This window comes from Nilaparvata lugens, chromosome 12 (genome assembly GCF_014356525.2).
Source record: "Nilaparvata lugens isolate BPH chromosome 12, ASM1435652v1, whole genome shotgun sequence".
In the NCBI taxonomy this organism is placed as follows: Eukaryota; Metazoa; Arthropoda; class Insecta; order Hemiptera; family Delphacidae; genus Nilaparvata; species Nilaparvata lugens.
Genome location: NC_052515.1, coordinates 15,506,093 through 15,522,676, shown reverse-complemented (window position 1 = coordinate 15,522,676; position 16,584 = coordinate 15,506,093). Strand labels below are relative to the sequence as shown.

Genomic DNA, 16,584 nt, shown 5'->3' with positions numbered 1-16,584 from the left:
TCTCTTTTGACTTTTTGATGGAAAGGAGCATGCCCATATGAAAAATGCAGACGAGCGAAGCGAGCCTGCCGACTAGTCTCAAATAGTTCCATCGATAAAACCTATAATATTCTACTTTGAAATTTTTCAATTCACTCAAGTTTTTTATATTATTGCTGCTGGATCCTCCTTGATCCATCCATCCGCCACTGCCTGTAATTCCATGACCCCTGGACCCCGGCAGTGTCAATGGGACTCACTTCGCTCGCCTGCAAATCCCATTGAACCGGATCTCTCTTGTACATCATATCAGTCAAAAGGGTATTTTGAACTTGCTTCACTCGCTTGTTGTTTTGAAATGTGGCGCTTGGATAAGAACATCAAAATATGAACCAATACCTAAGCTGAACCTCATTATGAAGTTTGAACTATTGGTTCTTGAATAATGTGATATAAATCTTAAAAAAGCTATGAATGACTGGGAAAACCAGGCGTGATTTGAGGAAATCCATAGAGTAATTGCATGAAATATATATGTCAGTTTACTCGCGAAAACTCCGGCGCTCAGAGCGAGCGAGGAGCTTGGTTGTCAGGTTCGGTGACAACAACCAAGCTCCTTGCACGCTAGCGTCAACTAGTCTCCCCGACAGTAAATCCCCTACTGGTTCAGAGGAGACTAGTTGTCGGGACCGTGGACGACAACTAAGCTCCTCGGTCGCTGACGACAACTAGTCTCCCCGTCAGTAAAGCTCCTCTTTCAGGAGCTTAGTTGACGCCGTCAGTAAATCCCCTCGAATGTGGTTTCAAGAGGAGCTTTACTGTCGGGGAGACTAGTTGGCGCGTTCCCCTCGAGATCCTCATCTTTTACAACTCTTATCGCTGGAGATTCTGGAGTTTTTCGAATAAAAACTTTGCCTTCCCTAACCCATGCGAAAGCAATTTTTTTGTCTCTTTTCAATGATTTGGCTTTTCCCAACAGCATTTTATTCACTCTGGTCAAATGTTCATTGATATATATTATGTTGTCTTGTGAGAGACGAGCGTCAAGTGAAGTTGTAGTTAGCAGGTTACCTCTTCCTTTTGCTGCAGCCAACCATCTAAGTTTTGAAGATCTCGATACAAATTTGCATATTATTGGTTTGATAGATTTATTCGTGGTCGGTACCCTGTGAGCAATAGACACATCCTCGCCTTTGAATGGAATGTCCAAAATGGTTGCAATGTTATTTAGTATACTGTAGACGTTTTCATTCTTGGTCACAGGAACACCCGAAATTTCAATATTGTCTATGCGCGATCTTAGATTCAACTCATTTATTTCAAGCCGGTACTTATTATTTTCTGTTTTCAATTGTTCACAGTTCTCTTTAATTGTTTTATTTTCTACTCTAAGCTCATCCATGGTTAGTTTCATATTACTTATTGTGTTAGTCAGAGTAGCGATTTCTTTTTTAAATTCCTTGAACTTACCATCGATAAATTCTTTTAATGCTTTAACAGTGTCCTCGGTATTTTCACTGGAATCACTAGAGTCATTCAAGCTTTCTTTTTTGGTCATGATACAATCCTCGCACTTCCAGGTCGCCTTACGTTGACCTAACTTACGAAGATTTTTGCTGTTTTTCAGTCTTGTACACTCCGGATGAAAGCAATTTTTGCATACACTACACTCAATATATTTGCTAGCACTTTCAAATTCTGAACTGCACTTAAAACAATTTTTATCCATTTTAGATTAAGTTAAGTTACTGTACTTTTGTAGGTTAAGTACTGAATTATAGAGAATAGTATACTTTGTTATTTGACAGGAGCCAGCAAACCGAGCTATCGCGATAAGATTAGAAACATCCGTCCGCTATCACGGTCTGAACTGAACTGCACTAATTTGAATTAGCTAGAGCATTTATATGAAATATTAATTATGAAAATTGATGAAAAAAATGATAACTTGTAAAGGCATAATTACTTCCATCTACCCATCCTGTCAAAAGTCATTTTAAATTGAATCAAGGACTCCATAGAAAGAAAACTGTGTAAAGAGCAAGCAGGATTCCGAAAACACTGCATCTGTGTTGATTTAATAAACACCTTAAGAATCATCTTGGAGCAAAGTAATGAGTGGTGTGTCACACTATACTTGGTCTTCATTGACTTCGAAAAAACATTTGATTTAGTCAATTGATGTGTGCTGTGGAAAACTTTGAGAGAATATGGAATCCTAGTTGAAATAATTAGAATACTGGAGAAAATGTATGGGGGCTATGAATGCCAGGTACTGCATGAAGGAAAGATTATCCAGTCATTCCAAATAAAATAAGGTGTTTGTCAGGGTTGTGTGCTGTCACCAACATTGTTCCTGTTGGTATTGGATCGTGTCATGAGGACAGGCAGGGAGAAGGATAGGGCTGCAGGGTGGGGTTTAAGACAGAGACTGGAAGACCTGGACTTTGCTGACGATATTTGCCTATTAGCCCAGCGCTCCAGAGACATGGAAGAGAAACTCCTCAGGCCAGAAAAAGAAGCTGCAGAAGCTGGTCTCTGTATTGAGACGAGAAAGACAAAGGAAATGAGATCAAATGCAGCAACAGATAGGCAGTTTGAAGTGGGTGGTACTCACATCCAGTCTGTAGACTCCTTCCTCTATTTGGGGAGTGCATTGACCAAGACTGGGGGCACTGAGGAAGATGTTGGAAGCCGAATTAGAAAAGCGAATGGTGCCTTCATCCAATTGAACAAGGTATGGAAAAACAGAAATAAATCTAGGGCAACAAAAATTCGGATTTTCAATACCAACGTGAAATCAGTGCTTTTATATGGATGTGAAACATGGAAGATCACTGGGCGAATTGTAGGGCAGCTGCAGACTTTCATAAATAGATGTTTACGTCTCATCATGTGCATCTACTGGCCAGAGGTAATAACCAATGAGAATATCTGGCAGTTAACAAATCAATGTCCAATCCAAAAGGAACTTGAAAGGAGAAAATGAAGATGGATTGGGCACACATTGAGAAAAGAAGATGGTGCGATTGAGAAGGCTGCATTGAACTGGAACCCCCAGGGATCATGCTGACAAGGACACCCACGGTGACATGGAGAAGAACGGTCGAGGCAGAGTACAGGCAACAGGGAAAGACTTGGGCAGAGGTCAAGAGGCTCGCAGCCAATAGAGATGAGTGGAGGACATTTTTGGATGCCCTATGCTCCTCAAGGAGTCAAAGGAACTAAGTCAAGCGAGTCACCCATTGATTACTTCTACACTTGTAGTGAACATGAAATCTGCTATTATATTTTTATATCCAATCGAAAAAAATCCTCATTTCTGATTATTTTTGAGTACTCGCAAAGCATTTTATTTATTTGAGGGCGCTGAATCCGAATCTGAAATCACAATTTCTCTATCTTAATTTTTCCGTGATTTAGGTTTTCCGCCAAGATTGATGAGCCATCGACTAGGTGGGGGAAGCACAGACAGTCTGTGGTCCATGGTTAAAGTTAGCAGACTGGCAGACGGTCTGAAAATCATTAATCGCTCTGAAGACAGCCCTACACACCTCCAGACGAGACCAAAGACTCAGAATGTCTGTGGTCTGGTCTGAAAGGTATAGGGGGCTTAATACTCTATTATTTTGATATCTGGTTATTAAACTATTCCAAACAATTTCGTAATTATCGCTAGTCAATGGTAAGCTTCTAACAATTGAGAGTAGAGGTCCGGATAGTGCTGACAAAAGATAATGGAATTTCTCTACAGGAGCGATAGAATTATTCTCATGAATCAAAGCTTTGTATTTATCTCTGAACAACGGCCAGCTCTGTTACAAGCCATCAAAGGAAGGCAACATTATCTCTGGTAGACGGGCATGAACTTGTTTGAGCTCGCTTGTTGTCGCGACTTGCAAAGCTTTTGCAAACTTGCAAAGCTTTCTCAGTAGTGAACTCATATCCATCATGAAATAGTTGAATTTCAAAATACATATCTTCTAATGTGGTTAATTTTTGAAAATCAATTTCTTGGGGTGGAGTACTACTTGCCTCAAGTAAATTAATGCGTCCTGTAATATCAATGAAATCATCATATATTGAATCAATTTGTTTGTTTATAATGAGAAATTAACTGCCTCTCAATTCTTTCATCTTTAAATGATCCAGTTAAACCTTTTTTGTTTGGTAAGATCAAATAATAATTGCAATTATTGGAATATTTTTGCAACCAAAACTTGTACAAGAGCATTGATGACAATTATTGATAATATAATAATTATTGTGAAATTCGGACTGTATTACTATAATTTGGCCTAGGATGACCTTGTAAGATATTGAGGACTATGAAAAAACTAAATAAGATTTCGGTGACGTTTGCTAGAAACATGAATAATATGAAGGGAAGGGAATTTGGCACTTTCGTTGTTGACCAGCGAGGGATTTTCAGGGCACAAATAACGTTGTCAATGGTGGACGTTTGAGACGGCAAGAGTCTCCATGTAGACGGCACGGTCTCATAGAAGAATAGTAGTCAGCGCGGTCTCGTAGAAGAAGCAGTAGAGACAGTACGTGTCTCGAGCTAGCTCACGGAGCCATGAGCCATGAGGCAGCGGCTTGCGTACAGTACAATGTCTAGTCGAGCACTGACTAGTAGAAAAGTGGAATACAATTGTACCATTGTTCTTCGCCCTTATCGCAAATTGCGTAATGGCAGGAAAGGGTTGGGGAAGGCGAATTAGGAAGAGAAATAAGAGAGAGAGAGAGAAGTAGGATTGAACAGCGACAATATGATTATTCTTCACCATAACATTGAAAACATAAATATATTTATAAATCCAGAAAAAAATGAAACTTTCTTACTGAGTGCACAGATGACTTGCCAGCCAAGTATTGTTGAATTGAACAAAATTTCTAGATTCTTAGTAAAAAATTTTGTTGAAGGATTGTAGTATGTAAAATAGACTCTTCATTTGATAAGGCTAGATAACCTGATGAGTTATTGTCCAGTGCCTTGAGACTTTCCCTAAATTTCATTATTCAACAGTCTACATTCTATTTTCTTGTTTTTCTTGATTTGAATTATTTTTCAAATGCTTCATGATTCTCAATTATGTTAATAAAAAATTATTAATAAATTAATAAAATTTTATTCAATTATGTTAATGAGGAGTGTTTTGTGAAAATAAAGAGATAATAAAGAATGATAAAAAATAGTAGCATGTATTGTCTAACTATTCATTATAAAATTGAATATCTTTAGTGTAGAATATTTGAGAAGGAAAATAAGGAATTTTTTATCCAAAGAATTTGCTACTCATGTATATGTACCTATTATGTAATTGATCATGTACCATTTTGATTGCCTAGTTTTTAAATTTTCTATGAATATTGTTTCTTCAAATTGTAAATGAGTTTCTATTAATCACATAACCCTTTAGTTCTTTTAAGACTGATTATGAATCATCAAGAGTGATAGCAATAATCTTTGTACTATTAGTTTGGGTTCCTTTATAAGGAAAATCAAACTTCGTTCTTTTCATCATAATCTGAAGAATGTTATACAATACATAGTTTCAGTCTTCTACAATATTGTTGTCTGACATTATTTTTCTAATGATATGTTACAAAACATCAAATGGCCATTATAATTTTGTCCTTTTAATACATACATATTGTAATTACTTTCCGATATTGCTTTAATTGGAGGTGAATTTTGAATGCTACATGATAATTCTGATCATTGATTTTATTATTTATTGATTCATAGGCTATTTTATAAAAAATATATCTTCATAATATTATCAGTATTTCACCATATTAATTAATTACTGTATTCATTAATTGAATTTTATAATCCATCATGTATTTGTGAAGAATAGGATGTGGCATCATAACTTCCTTTTTCCAAAACTTTATAAAACGCATTGTAAGAGTCAGAAGAGTTTTATTCTATTTTCAAAATTCAAGTATTTTAAGATTTTTTCATGTAGTTTTAAAGAGTATATAATGGAGGTGACATTATGGTCGGTTTCCGTGCTGGGAATTCAGCTAAGTTCTAGACTTCAACTGGCTTTACACTCTGGAGTCCGAAAATTGGCTTTCCGAGTCAGGGCGTTTACATAGTCGAGGACTTAAATAGACACTGGAATTTAGAGATCACATTGGACTCTGGAGTTTATAATTTCGCTTTTTGAGTGAAGGGCTTATAAGTCCAGGGCTTGAATTAGATTCTTGTCTCTTTCCGAGTTGATGGTTTATCAAAAATTGTCAAGTCCAGAACTTGAAACAGCGTAATTTAAACCCTCGACTGGGGTAGGGTTCAAATTTAAGTTCTGGACTTGACTGAGAGGTAGGGTTCAAATTTAAGTTCTGGACTTGACTGAGCAAACACAATTCAGTTATTGTTTTGGAGTAGATGAATAGCCAAACAGATGTAATGGAATACCTGAATTATTTGGATTAGTCCATCTAAATCCATAATTTATCGTTTGCAAGTTTATTTTGGAATAAAGTTCTATCAGAACTATGCATAAAAAACCAACCTTATTTTACGACTGTAACCTAACCTAAAAATTTTCAAGAAAAATGATGCAAGGATTGTCTTGGAATTTTATCTTCCAATGTGAATGTTATTAATCAATGTCATATTCAACATATTAATAATAACAATATAACTAATAAATTATTATTCTAGTTTTTTCTAAACAAATACGTTTTCCAACTCAATAGCCTACTAAAATCAATTCCAAAATCACTGGCAATGATCAATGATCTAAAAAGCAGTCGTCAGGTCATGTCAGAGGCCCTGAAATTGATCAGTTGCGACCTGAAAACTCTGACACTAGATTTGAGCCAGCCAGGTCACACGATATTATTATTGTTATTATCAATGATCAATAATAGCATAATGTGAAATGAAATGTTTATTATTTTATTCATGTTTCAAAAGGTTAGGTATTGCTTTGAATAGACCTACAAAGAAATTGAAACGTATTTTCACAAAATACTTTGGAGATCATGCTCATTTGAATTAGCTCCTCTTCATTCATCTGTTCTGCTGTAGGCCTAATGCCAACAATACAACAGTAAATATTGAGAATTTCTCACATGATTATTTCTTCCTGGACTCGAATAAGTCGAGAACTTAATAGACCCAGGAGTTTAGAAGATAAACACATGACTCAGAAAGTCGATTTAGAACTGAGTGCTTATTTTGGTCCTGAACTCTGTAAGTCCAGAATTTATAGATACCAAGTTCAAAATCGGCCCTTAGAGTACATATTTATAGTATTTGATATCACCCTTTCAGGCATAAGTCTGGCAATTTCCACCTGTATGTTCTTCTTCAAATCTTGGATGGTCTTTGGACGGTTAATATAGGCATGGAATTCCAAAAGAAATATACAGGGGCAAGCAGGAGATTGTAAATAGCCTCTGAATGAGATAAGGCATCCTGGGGAGTATTCATGTGAAACACACATTTTGTACTTAAATAATATCCATCTTGTTTGGATGACAATGAAGGTCTTCGTGAAGAATCTGCCTCACAGAACGATCAGAAAGTCCAAGGGCTGATTCATGCTTGTTTGTGTGCTGAACACCTTGGAGATTGCAAAATTGAAGCTCTCACTGTCTCCATGTTTTCATGTGATCTAATAAGCCATGGAATTTTAGAACTTTGTTTTCTACTACCTATTTTTCTAAACGTAGTAACCCACGAAACTATTGATTTCCGGTCTGGAACATGGGCCAATGGGGCTAAATTGAACCAATTCCGGAAGGCGTGCTGTGCTGCAACCACTGAACAGCCACTCGAAAAGTAGGCCTCAACGGCAAGCACAAGCTTCCCTTCCAATTCATAATGGCGGCTGACCTGCTCAATAACAAAACTTTAAAAGCACACCTCTTGAAATTACTACTAGCACTCAGCTATGTCATCAACTAACTGGATAGTAAGCATTTCAAAAAAGGAAATTATAATGTCACATTCTGTATATCTGATAGTATATTTACTGTGTTTTGTAATAATGGTTTTTTGTTTTTGTCAAAAATATATGGAACAAACCACATAATCAATGGAGTGTCACCTGTCTTGTTATCTCATATTGAAATAAAATTAATCATTCTGTCTCAATTTATAAATATTAATATTGTTGAAAGAATATTTGAATATTATTAACTTCTCATATCATTCATTTTTGTCATGCATCAAACTCCTTTTAATATTAAACTCCTGGTAAAATGTTATTGCTCTTGCAAATTTATGTTTTTTTACCTTTATAAAACAATAAAAAATTATGTAATTTTTGAAAATTGTTCCCATTTCTTTACCTTTTGTCAATATAAACTTTTGTTCAACTCCATGCAAAAAGTAGAGGCAGGCATTCTTTTTGATTCAATGGAGTATTTGATGTGAGAGATTCTCTGTCCTATTGCATGTTGCAGTCTGATGAAATACGCTGATATTGTCTTTTTTAAAAGCTACTTTTGAATATAAATCTGAGTACCTACCCTTTTTACTTTCCTTGCCCTATTACCATAGGTAAGGAAAGTATTGCTTTCCGAAAAAATTAAGGTACCCCAATTTGTAAATTTCTATACGTTTCGAGGTCCCCTGAGTCCAAAAAAGTGGTTTTTGGGGTATTGGTCTGTATGTGTGTGTGAATGAGTGTATGTGCCTCTGTGTACACGATATCTCATCTCCCAATTAACGGAATGACTTGAAATTTGGAACTTAAGGTCCTTCCCCTATAAGGATCCGACACGAACAATTTCGATCAAATTCAATTCAAGATGGCGGCTAAAATGGCGAAAATGTTGTCAAAAAAAAGGGTTTTTCGCGATTTTCTCAAAAATGGCTTCAACGATTTTGATCAAATTCATACCTAAAATAGTAATTGTTAAGCTCTATCAACTGCCACAAGTCCCATATCTGTAAAAATTTCAGGAGCTCCACCCCATCTAGGTGAAGTTTGATTTTAGATTCCCAATTATCAGGCTTCAGATACACTTTAAACAAAAAATTCTTAATGGAAAAGATTGAGCATGAGAATCTCTACAATTAATGTTTAGTAACATTTTACCTAAAATTTAAAATAAGCTCGAAATTTGAGAAAATGTTATTATTTCAATTGCAAACTGTTGGCAACTGTTTATTCTATTAAATAATTCACTATGAAGAGATAGCAGACCGCGTGTGTCTCCAGCGATATAGTCCTGTCACCAGCTGGCTTAGATCTTTGAATAGTAGACTTGAATTGCGCGGGAACACTAGCGTCATGTGATAAATTTTCATAACATCAAGGAAAGTTGTGTGAGTGCGCCACACCAAATTTTTAAAATTGGGACATGTTGTAACGAAATAATTTTAAAAAGTGTACTCAGATTTATATTTTTATTTGTATACGCTAATTTATTGGTTACTATCCATCATCAAATTAATTTTTGTAAAAAGTCCTAACTCCACCTCATAAGAGATGTTTTTATTTTCATCGTAGATAGAAGAACTTCATATCCATGGTTCACTCAATATTTGAATATATGATATGTAATGTCAAAGATAAAAATATGTAATGGGAAAATATAGTCATTATATATACATTGGTGCTTGCAATATTATATTGTAGATCTGGTTTCTTAATAAGCTGTTTGGATACATAAGATAAGTACAGAACCAATTTCTGTATGCAAAATTTCCTTGTGCTCAATATACAAGAATGTAGAATGTCTCAAAAATCTAGAACCTTTCGTTGCTCTTCCAGTTTTGAGCGATTTCCGCCAAACCAGCCATCTGACAGAAAAATCATTCTTGCCTTTCCTTTAGATAATGTAATTTTGAGAATAATGAAATCATCTGTCTTTGTCTGGGATGAGTATAGAGTAACAATTTTTCAAAAATGAGTTGGATTTTAGGAAAAATTGAATTCCTATGAATTTTAGTTTTCAATCAAATCAACAATAATTTCTGGCTGTCACTATCCTAATGTATAATTCAAGATTTCTCTTGGCGTAATTTGTGCTGTATAATATGACATCAGGAAGACCTTCCTTTCTCAGAGAGACTTCCAGGTACACTTGTTAACGAATTTCCTTGCAATCCACTGGTTGGTTTCTATGGAACCACACATTGTTGGTACTATATTAGTTAAATGTCAATCTAGTGCGAAGAATTGTACAAAGTGCAGATATACTGAACAATTAAGATTATAGAACATTGAAAATTATTAAAAGCAATATAAAAACATGAAGTACCCTTTTATTTAAAACATGTCAAACTTTAAAGTTTTTGATAGAGTAGCCCATACAAGTGAAGTGACATTGAAAAGTATGACTTTGTAGTCAACTCAATTAGTATTTTTTTCAAGTATACATAATTTTGTAGGTTTTGCAATGAGTTACAAGTTTTGTCTGGAATATTAAAACATACAAATGCAAGCAAAACATAAGTAGACAATTTCAATTTATTTACAATAGATACTGAGTTTAAAGGCAGGTCTAATTTCAAGTTCTTTCCTGAAATTGTTTTCATTATTCAGCAATATGCATGAATAGAGTCGCATAGATATTCAATCTTTTTATAGTCATCAAATATAGTTGATTGTTTTAAACCTGGTCTTATTTGGAATGAAATAAGAAAAAAATGGTTAAATATTTATGCGACTAAACATAGACTGTCATAAATATGGCTATGAGTTTGATGCCTCAATTTCAAATTTGATGAGTTTTTTTAACATGCAACAATACTGTTTATATGGAGTGATCCGTGGTCTAGTGGATAGAGTGCTTGCGTAGCAGCATAGAGATCCCGGGTTCGAACCCCTCTCATTACCAAAAGTTTTTTAACCAGATCACTCCCGTGTTATCGGATGGGCACGTTAAACTGTCGGTCCCGGCTGAAGTATGACAGTCGTAAGGCCCATTGACGGCTTAAATTATATATTCAGGCGGTGGAACATTCCCGAAAGGGAACTCCCCACCAACAAAAGCCATACGAATTTATTTATTTACTGTTTATATGTAAAAATTCGATATTGTCATTATTCTAAGCTGGACAAAAACTGTCTTACAATGTGCTAGTCTATGAGAATCAGTTAAAACCCTGACCACCTTCTTTTGCAATAATAAAATATCTTCTGCATGACTACTATTTCCCCACAGTAGTATGCCATAATATATAACATATTATGTTGCAATACTCTGAAAAAAGGCATAATAATGTCGATCTCAAATAATTATCTGGAACATGGTTTTTCAGTTGTCTGATCAGATAAATCACTCTTGATTTGAGATTTACATCTGTCATTGGCCTAGTTACTACTGTCTCCCTAGTCTTTCTACTGTCCTACCTTTGTTGTTCAGGGCATCATTACACAGTCATATAATAATATAATGTAGTCATATAAGTAACTATATTTATGAGGGGTATTCACAATGTTGTTTTGGCCAGCTAAAGTGCTATTTGATAACTCTGGATTGTGAACGCCCCATCTAAAACCAACTGCTATAAGCTAACTGCAAACTGCAATAGCGGTCCAAGCGGATAATTTGTGTAACTCAAAGTTTATAACCTCACTTCCGCTACCAAATATGATCAAAACAAATATGGCCGCCGTTTTAACAGAGTTAGTGGACTCAAACTCGTCTGGTATTTTTTTTTCTAACGTACTAGTAGCCTATAGTGTGGAGTTAACACAGACTTGGCAAATAGCAGGAGTTAGCGAATAGCTCGACTTAGCCAGCTAACTCCAACATTGTATGGTATCAGATCATAGATAACAAACAACTTTTATCAAAAATTTGATTCACAATCATATTATATGGTATTTTATTATTACAACAAAAATCAAATATTCATAATCATATACATGACTTTTATGCTATAGTAGTAAATGAGGCTGCTATAGTGAGGTCCACGTTATAATGACAGTATTTGATCAACTTTGGTTTTGCTATCCTTTTCTATCATTCGACAAAGCCGGTGGTACTGTCCTTTTCTAGATCCACAACGATGCCAATTATGTTTTTGACAGTGTAGAAATATAATTAATTAAGGAACAGAATCGGCATCGCTATTCTTCTACCTTTATCCACTGCCATTATAACGTGGACCTCACTATAGAAACTTGTGTGTAGGCCTACTTTAGATTCAATCAAAATCCTTTTAGTATGCTGTTGGTAACATGCGTAATTCTTCTTAATTCATATAAATTCCAGTTCATCTATAATTGCTAGTGGTCAAAGTTTGTTGTGTTTATTATCTGAAATTATCAAAACGATTCTAATAATACAAAATAGGTATATATTACAATTCAAAAGCAAAAACCTAACCTACTTTTTTACTTTTGAAACATAATGAAACATAGCCTTCTAGGCTAGGTTCATCTAATATTATAGGGTAGCCGGTGGATGAACTGAATTTCAGAGGAAGTGAGACAAATACATGAAATTTCCAACTCTGACAGTCAGTATGTGAAATATAATATGGGAATTCCCACGGGATGTCAAGACCGAGGCAAGTGAGTGTTGACGTCACTAACGTACACTTTGTACATGAGTGGCCATACGCATCCAGACTGCACGGTGGAGGTCGTACATCCTCTAGAGATCCAGTGAATTGAAAGTTAGGTATACCTGATATTAGACCATATTTAATCAAGCGTTTTTAGAATCGGCAGGGCAGGATGATCTCAAATTGGCTGATTGAGTTGGCACCTGAAAAAACGCTCAATATGTTCTGGCTCTTGGTTTTGGAATGAATGATCTGTAGGTAATTGAAAACTTGTGATAATCACGTATTTCAATGATAAATTATTTGATAATATACTCATATGAGTATGAGTAAATTATTTATTAGTATCTACAAATTGTCTACATCTGCACCAAGCTAGAAATCCACATTCATTATTCAATACCAGAGAGTATCGATATTAATTAGGCTGGCCACTAACGGTAGGACATGTATGATAAACATGTGTGTACATGCATGTTTATCATGCACACAAAAATGTTCATCATGCATGTTTTGTCAGCAGTGAGATGCCTTGAACAAGAAACAGCTGTTCAACAGCAGCTTTTGTTTGTGCATAAATGCCACGACAGGGTGAGGATCTCCAATTGGGTGGATTTCAATCTGTCTAAAACCTGAAAGTTTATGTTCAATAATGTTTTAATGGGAAACTATGACTCTATGAGTTCATACTTTTAAATGGCAATGTGTTGATATTATTCGAGATGATTCGATTCGTAGATGATAAACACAAATGATGAAAAGTTATTGGATCAGCTGTTTTAGCACACTTGAAATTTGGACAATATGAATGTTTTCAGACAACAATGCCTGTCATCGTCAACTGCAGAAGTTTATGCACAAACAAAACCCCTGCTTAACATTAATCTATGTAAATATCGATAGAAATTGGAATTTCTACAGTTGCCAAAAATGGAATATATGTTAAATTATTTGTGATTGCTTCATCAGACATGTGAATGATGATTTCTTTCCAAGATTACGGTAACAAATTTGAAGCATATAAATTAATATGAAAGGTAATATTCAAAACATAAATGTTAAATTGATGAAAGTGAAATGTTAAAAACCGAAAGTTTACCATCAAGACTGAATTCAAAAATAACATGTAGTATACTTCGTTTCTCATGGATAAATATCACCTCTTCCACTTGGGAAATGATATTTGAAAGGTAATTAGAAACGTTCCTCACCTTCTTCAAATGTACCTAGAATACAAGGTAGTGGTCATGAAAAGATGCGCATTAACAATGCGCAGTGATCGGTATGACATCATTGGTGCTCTAAAAATCAATTTTTCTTATCTTTTCAATGTTACTTTACTTTACTTTTCTTGTTCGTCACAATTATTGAACTGGGAAGGGAGCCTTTCCTTCAAGCCATCAATTTCTCTTATGTGAGATGGGATTGAATTAAATATTTTCTTTCTCATATAAAACGGGCCACTCTCCAGCAGGCTAAGTCTGTGATGTGGGTAAACAAAACCTCTAAATCTTGGTTAGATTGAGAAACTTTGTAAGTATTTTTCTCAAAAAGTACATAACTTTCAAGTCCCATCGACATGTATGTGCTTAACATGCCCTTACAAAATCGAGCATTCTGAAAAATGCAGCCGTCTATAATCTGTACAAAATTAATTTTGACTTGAGCAGGAACATTGGGAGGGACATGTGCAACAGAGAAGGCATACAGCGGCGGCGATGTTTTCCGTTCTGAAACGGCCAGCGTTCTCTGATTTCTAGCAAGTGCTCAGTGCACATGCTACACTCACCAAGTTTCCTGTCTGAAAGTACTGAGTCGACTGAGTCCAGTCGACAAATTGGCAACTGCGCTTCTACCTATGACTCTATTCATCACTGTAATTGGTTGATCTCCCTCCATTTCTCTGCTCCGCATATTACTCCAAGTCCAAAGTAATTTTGTACGGGCTATAAAAGTATTGAAACTCTAGAAAAATAAAAATAAATATTGTATGAATCGTTGGATATGCCGATGGGACTTGAAAGTTCTGAAAAATATTCACAAAGTTGCTCAATTTAACATTGATAGGAAACATAGATTTTTAGAGCACCAAAAACTCAAAGTTTGAGTAGGCCTACTGAAGTAAAAATTATTAAAACTTGAAAGAAATTGTGAATAAAGTTAAAACTAAGCCTATGATGTTGAAGTTTGTTTAAAAATATTGCCTTGGAGCCAAAATTAGGCCTATAGTATTCTAGCATGCTATCTAATAATGAGCAGGCCTTAGCAGGGATTCAACAAAATTATTTGTTGAAACAATTGAAGGACTAATAGATTTTTTTATTCCATCCTATTTGTTACTCAATTGAAAAACCATGGACCTATAAAATTTTCAAATAATAAGTGGTCTACTGAACACAAAAAATACTTCAAAGCTATGTTAGTTTTCAAGTAGAGAATGCATAAAATTGCAACAAATTGTAGGTATAATCTTAATTTTTTTGTGGGAGAACCCCCGACCCTTCTTTTGTGGGGGCGAGCCAAACCCCACCCTGCCTGGTGGCTCTCCAAAAGTATAGATGCTTTTTATGCCAATTGTATGACCCCCTCCCGAATATTTTTCTGAATACTACTGTTTTAGGCTGGACCTTCAATTCCTTTTTCTAATCACGATTTTTGTATACTTTTATGAAATATGAAATGTATTGAAAAAAGGATTGATTGATGAATTTTCAAAAAATAACTCCTAAAAAACATCTCATTAAACGTTACACATAATTTTATTTATTTATTTGGTGATACAATTACAAATCATATGAATATGATCGAGAAAGAACAACAGGCAAAGCCCAAAACTATTCTGTTCCCAAATTTTGATAAAGAATTACATTTTAAAAAACGTATCAATTTCAATCATTGACTTTAATGACATAGAAGAGATTAGCAATAGCAAGTCCCGATACTGGAAGATTATTATGACTTTACATTTTCTAGTACACTATCGGTTCCCGGGCTGGTGTGCCGAGTGAGGGGTGCCAAAATCTGGTTGCCTTGACTGTGTCCCGACAGTGTGATGAGCGCAATAACATTGTTCCCTACCCTAGGTCAGACTCTTGATGTCCAAATGACACAAGAAACAAGAGAATATAAGCAGTCAAGATATTATTAAAAATGTTGTTTCAAAACCTATGAAATTGCATTTGAAGTTTAACCACTTTTTTCTCTCCTGGATAACATTTACAGATATTTTAAAAGATTCTAAACTACTATTAGATAATAATTATTGATGCCCACGTGTTATAAAACAGTTTTGGGCTGAACCTGGCATTCCTTTTCTAATGATTCATACGATTTGTGTATTATTTAATGTATAAATCATCATCATCAGTATTCTGCCCTTGGGCAGGTCCATACATTAATAAAGTTTACTATTGGTAAACTTTTACCTATTTAATGTATAAATAGTTGATGAATAAATGGTCAACAACATGTGTTATAGACGCAGCTATTCGGTGATGTCGTCAGCTACAAAGAAGAAGCATGTGATTGCGGAGCTCCTGCAGGCAGAGCTGAGATGTCCTCACGAGGACGAAGCGATCTGCAGAATTGTGGCTTGTCCCGGCAACAATCTTCACGAGGTTGAGGACGGTGAAGGCACGAGGTTCCTCGTGTCGATGCCGAATAAATTTCGCAAAGTGGTTTTCATGAAACGCAACGACATTGTGCTGATCAAGCGAATCGACGAGGGTGGCAAGGTCAAGGGCGAGATTGTCACTGTGTGCAAAAACGATCATATCAAGTACTATAAGACGAACAATGTGTGGCCAGTTAGCTTTGAATAATCAGGGCAGAATAATTGAAGTAGATTAAACATGATTTTATAAAAACATGTTGAATTATTGCAATAGCCAACAGATCAACATAGCCTATTGATTGAACAGTATAAACTTTATCATTTGTGATGAAGAATCAATCAACAGTAAGGCCCGGTTGCACAAAAGCCGGTTAAATTTTAATCGTGACTAATTGCACGAGAACTAACCAGAGAATCTTTTTCTAAATGAAGGCTTATCTTATTGGCTCTCATGAAGTAATAACGATTAAAATTTAACTGGCTTTTGTGCAATCGGTGC

The 16,584-nt window shown here is 35.4% G+C and overlaps 1 protein-coding gene across 3 annotated transcripts in view; it reads left to right on the top strand.

Annotated features, from left to right (window-relative positions):
- Positions 1-16,340, top strand: part of LOC111057351 (probable RNA-binding protein EIF1AD) — a 70,221-nt gene extending 53,881 nt beyond the window's left edge. The window contains exons 1-2 of one of the 3 annotated variants that reach the window (XM_039438926.1): positions 12,452-12,588; positions 15,951-16,340. In XM_039438926.1, coding sequence (XP_039294860.1) covers positions 15,967-16,293 — 327 coding nt within the window. In that variant the 5' untranslated portion in view covers positions 12,452-12,588; positions 15,951-15,966 and the 3' untranslated portion in view covers positions 16,294-16,340. Of the gene's footprint in view, positions 1-12,451; positions 12,589-15,950 lie in introns of those variants that run through there. The other 2 variants (XR_005572630.1, XR_005572632.1) reach the window with 2 other exon arrangements.
- Positions 16,341-16,584: the final 244 nt, after the last annotated feature.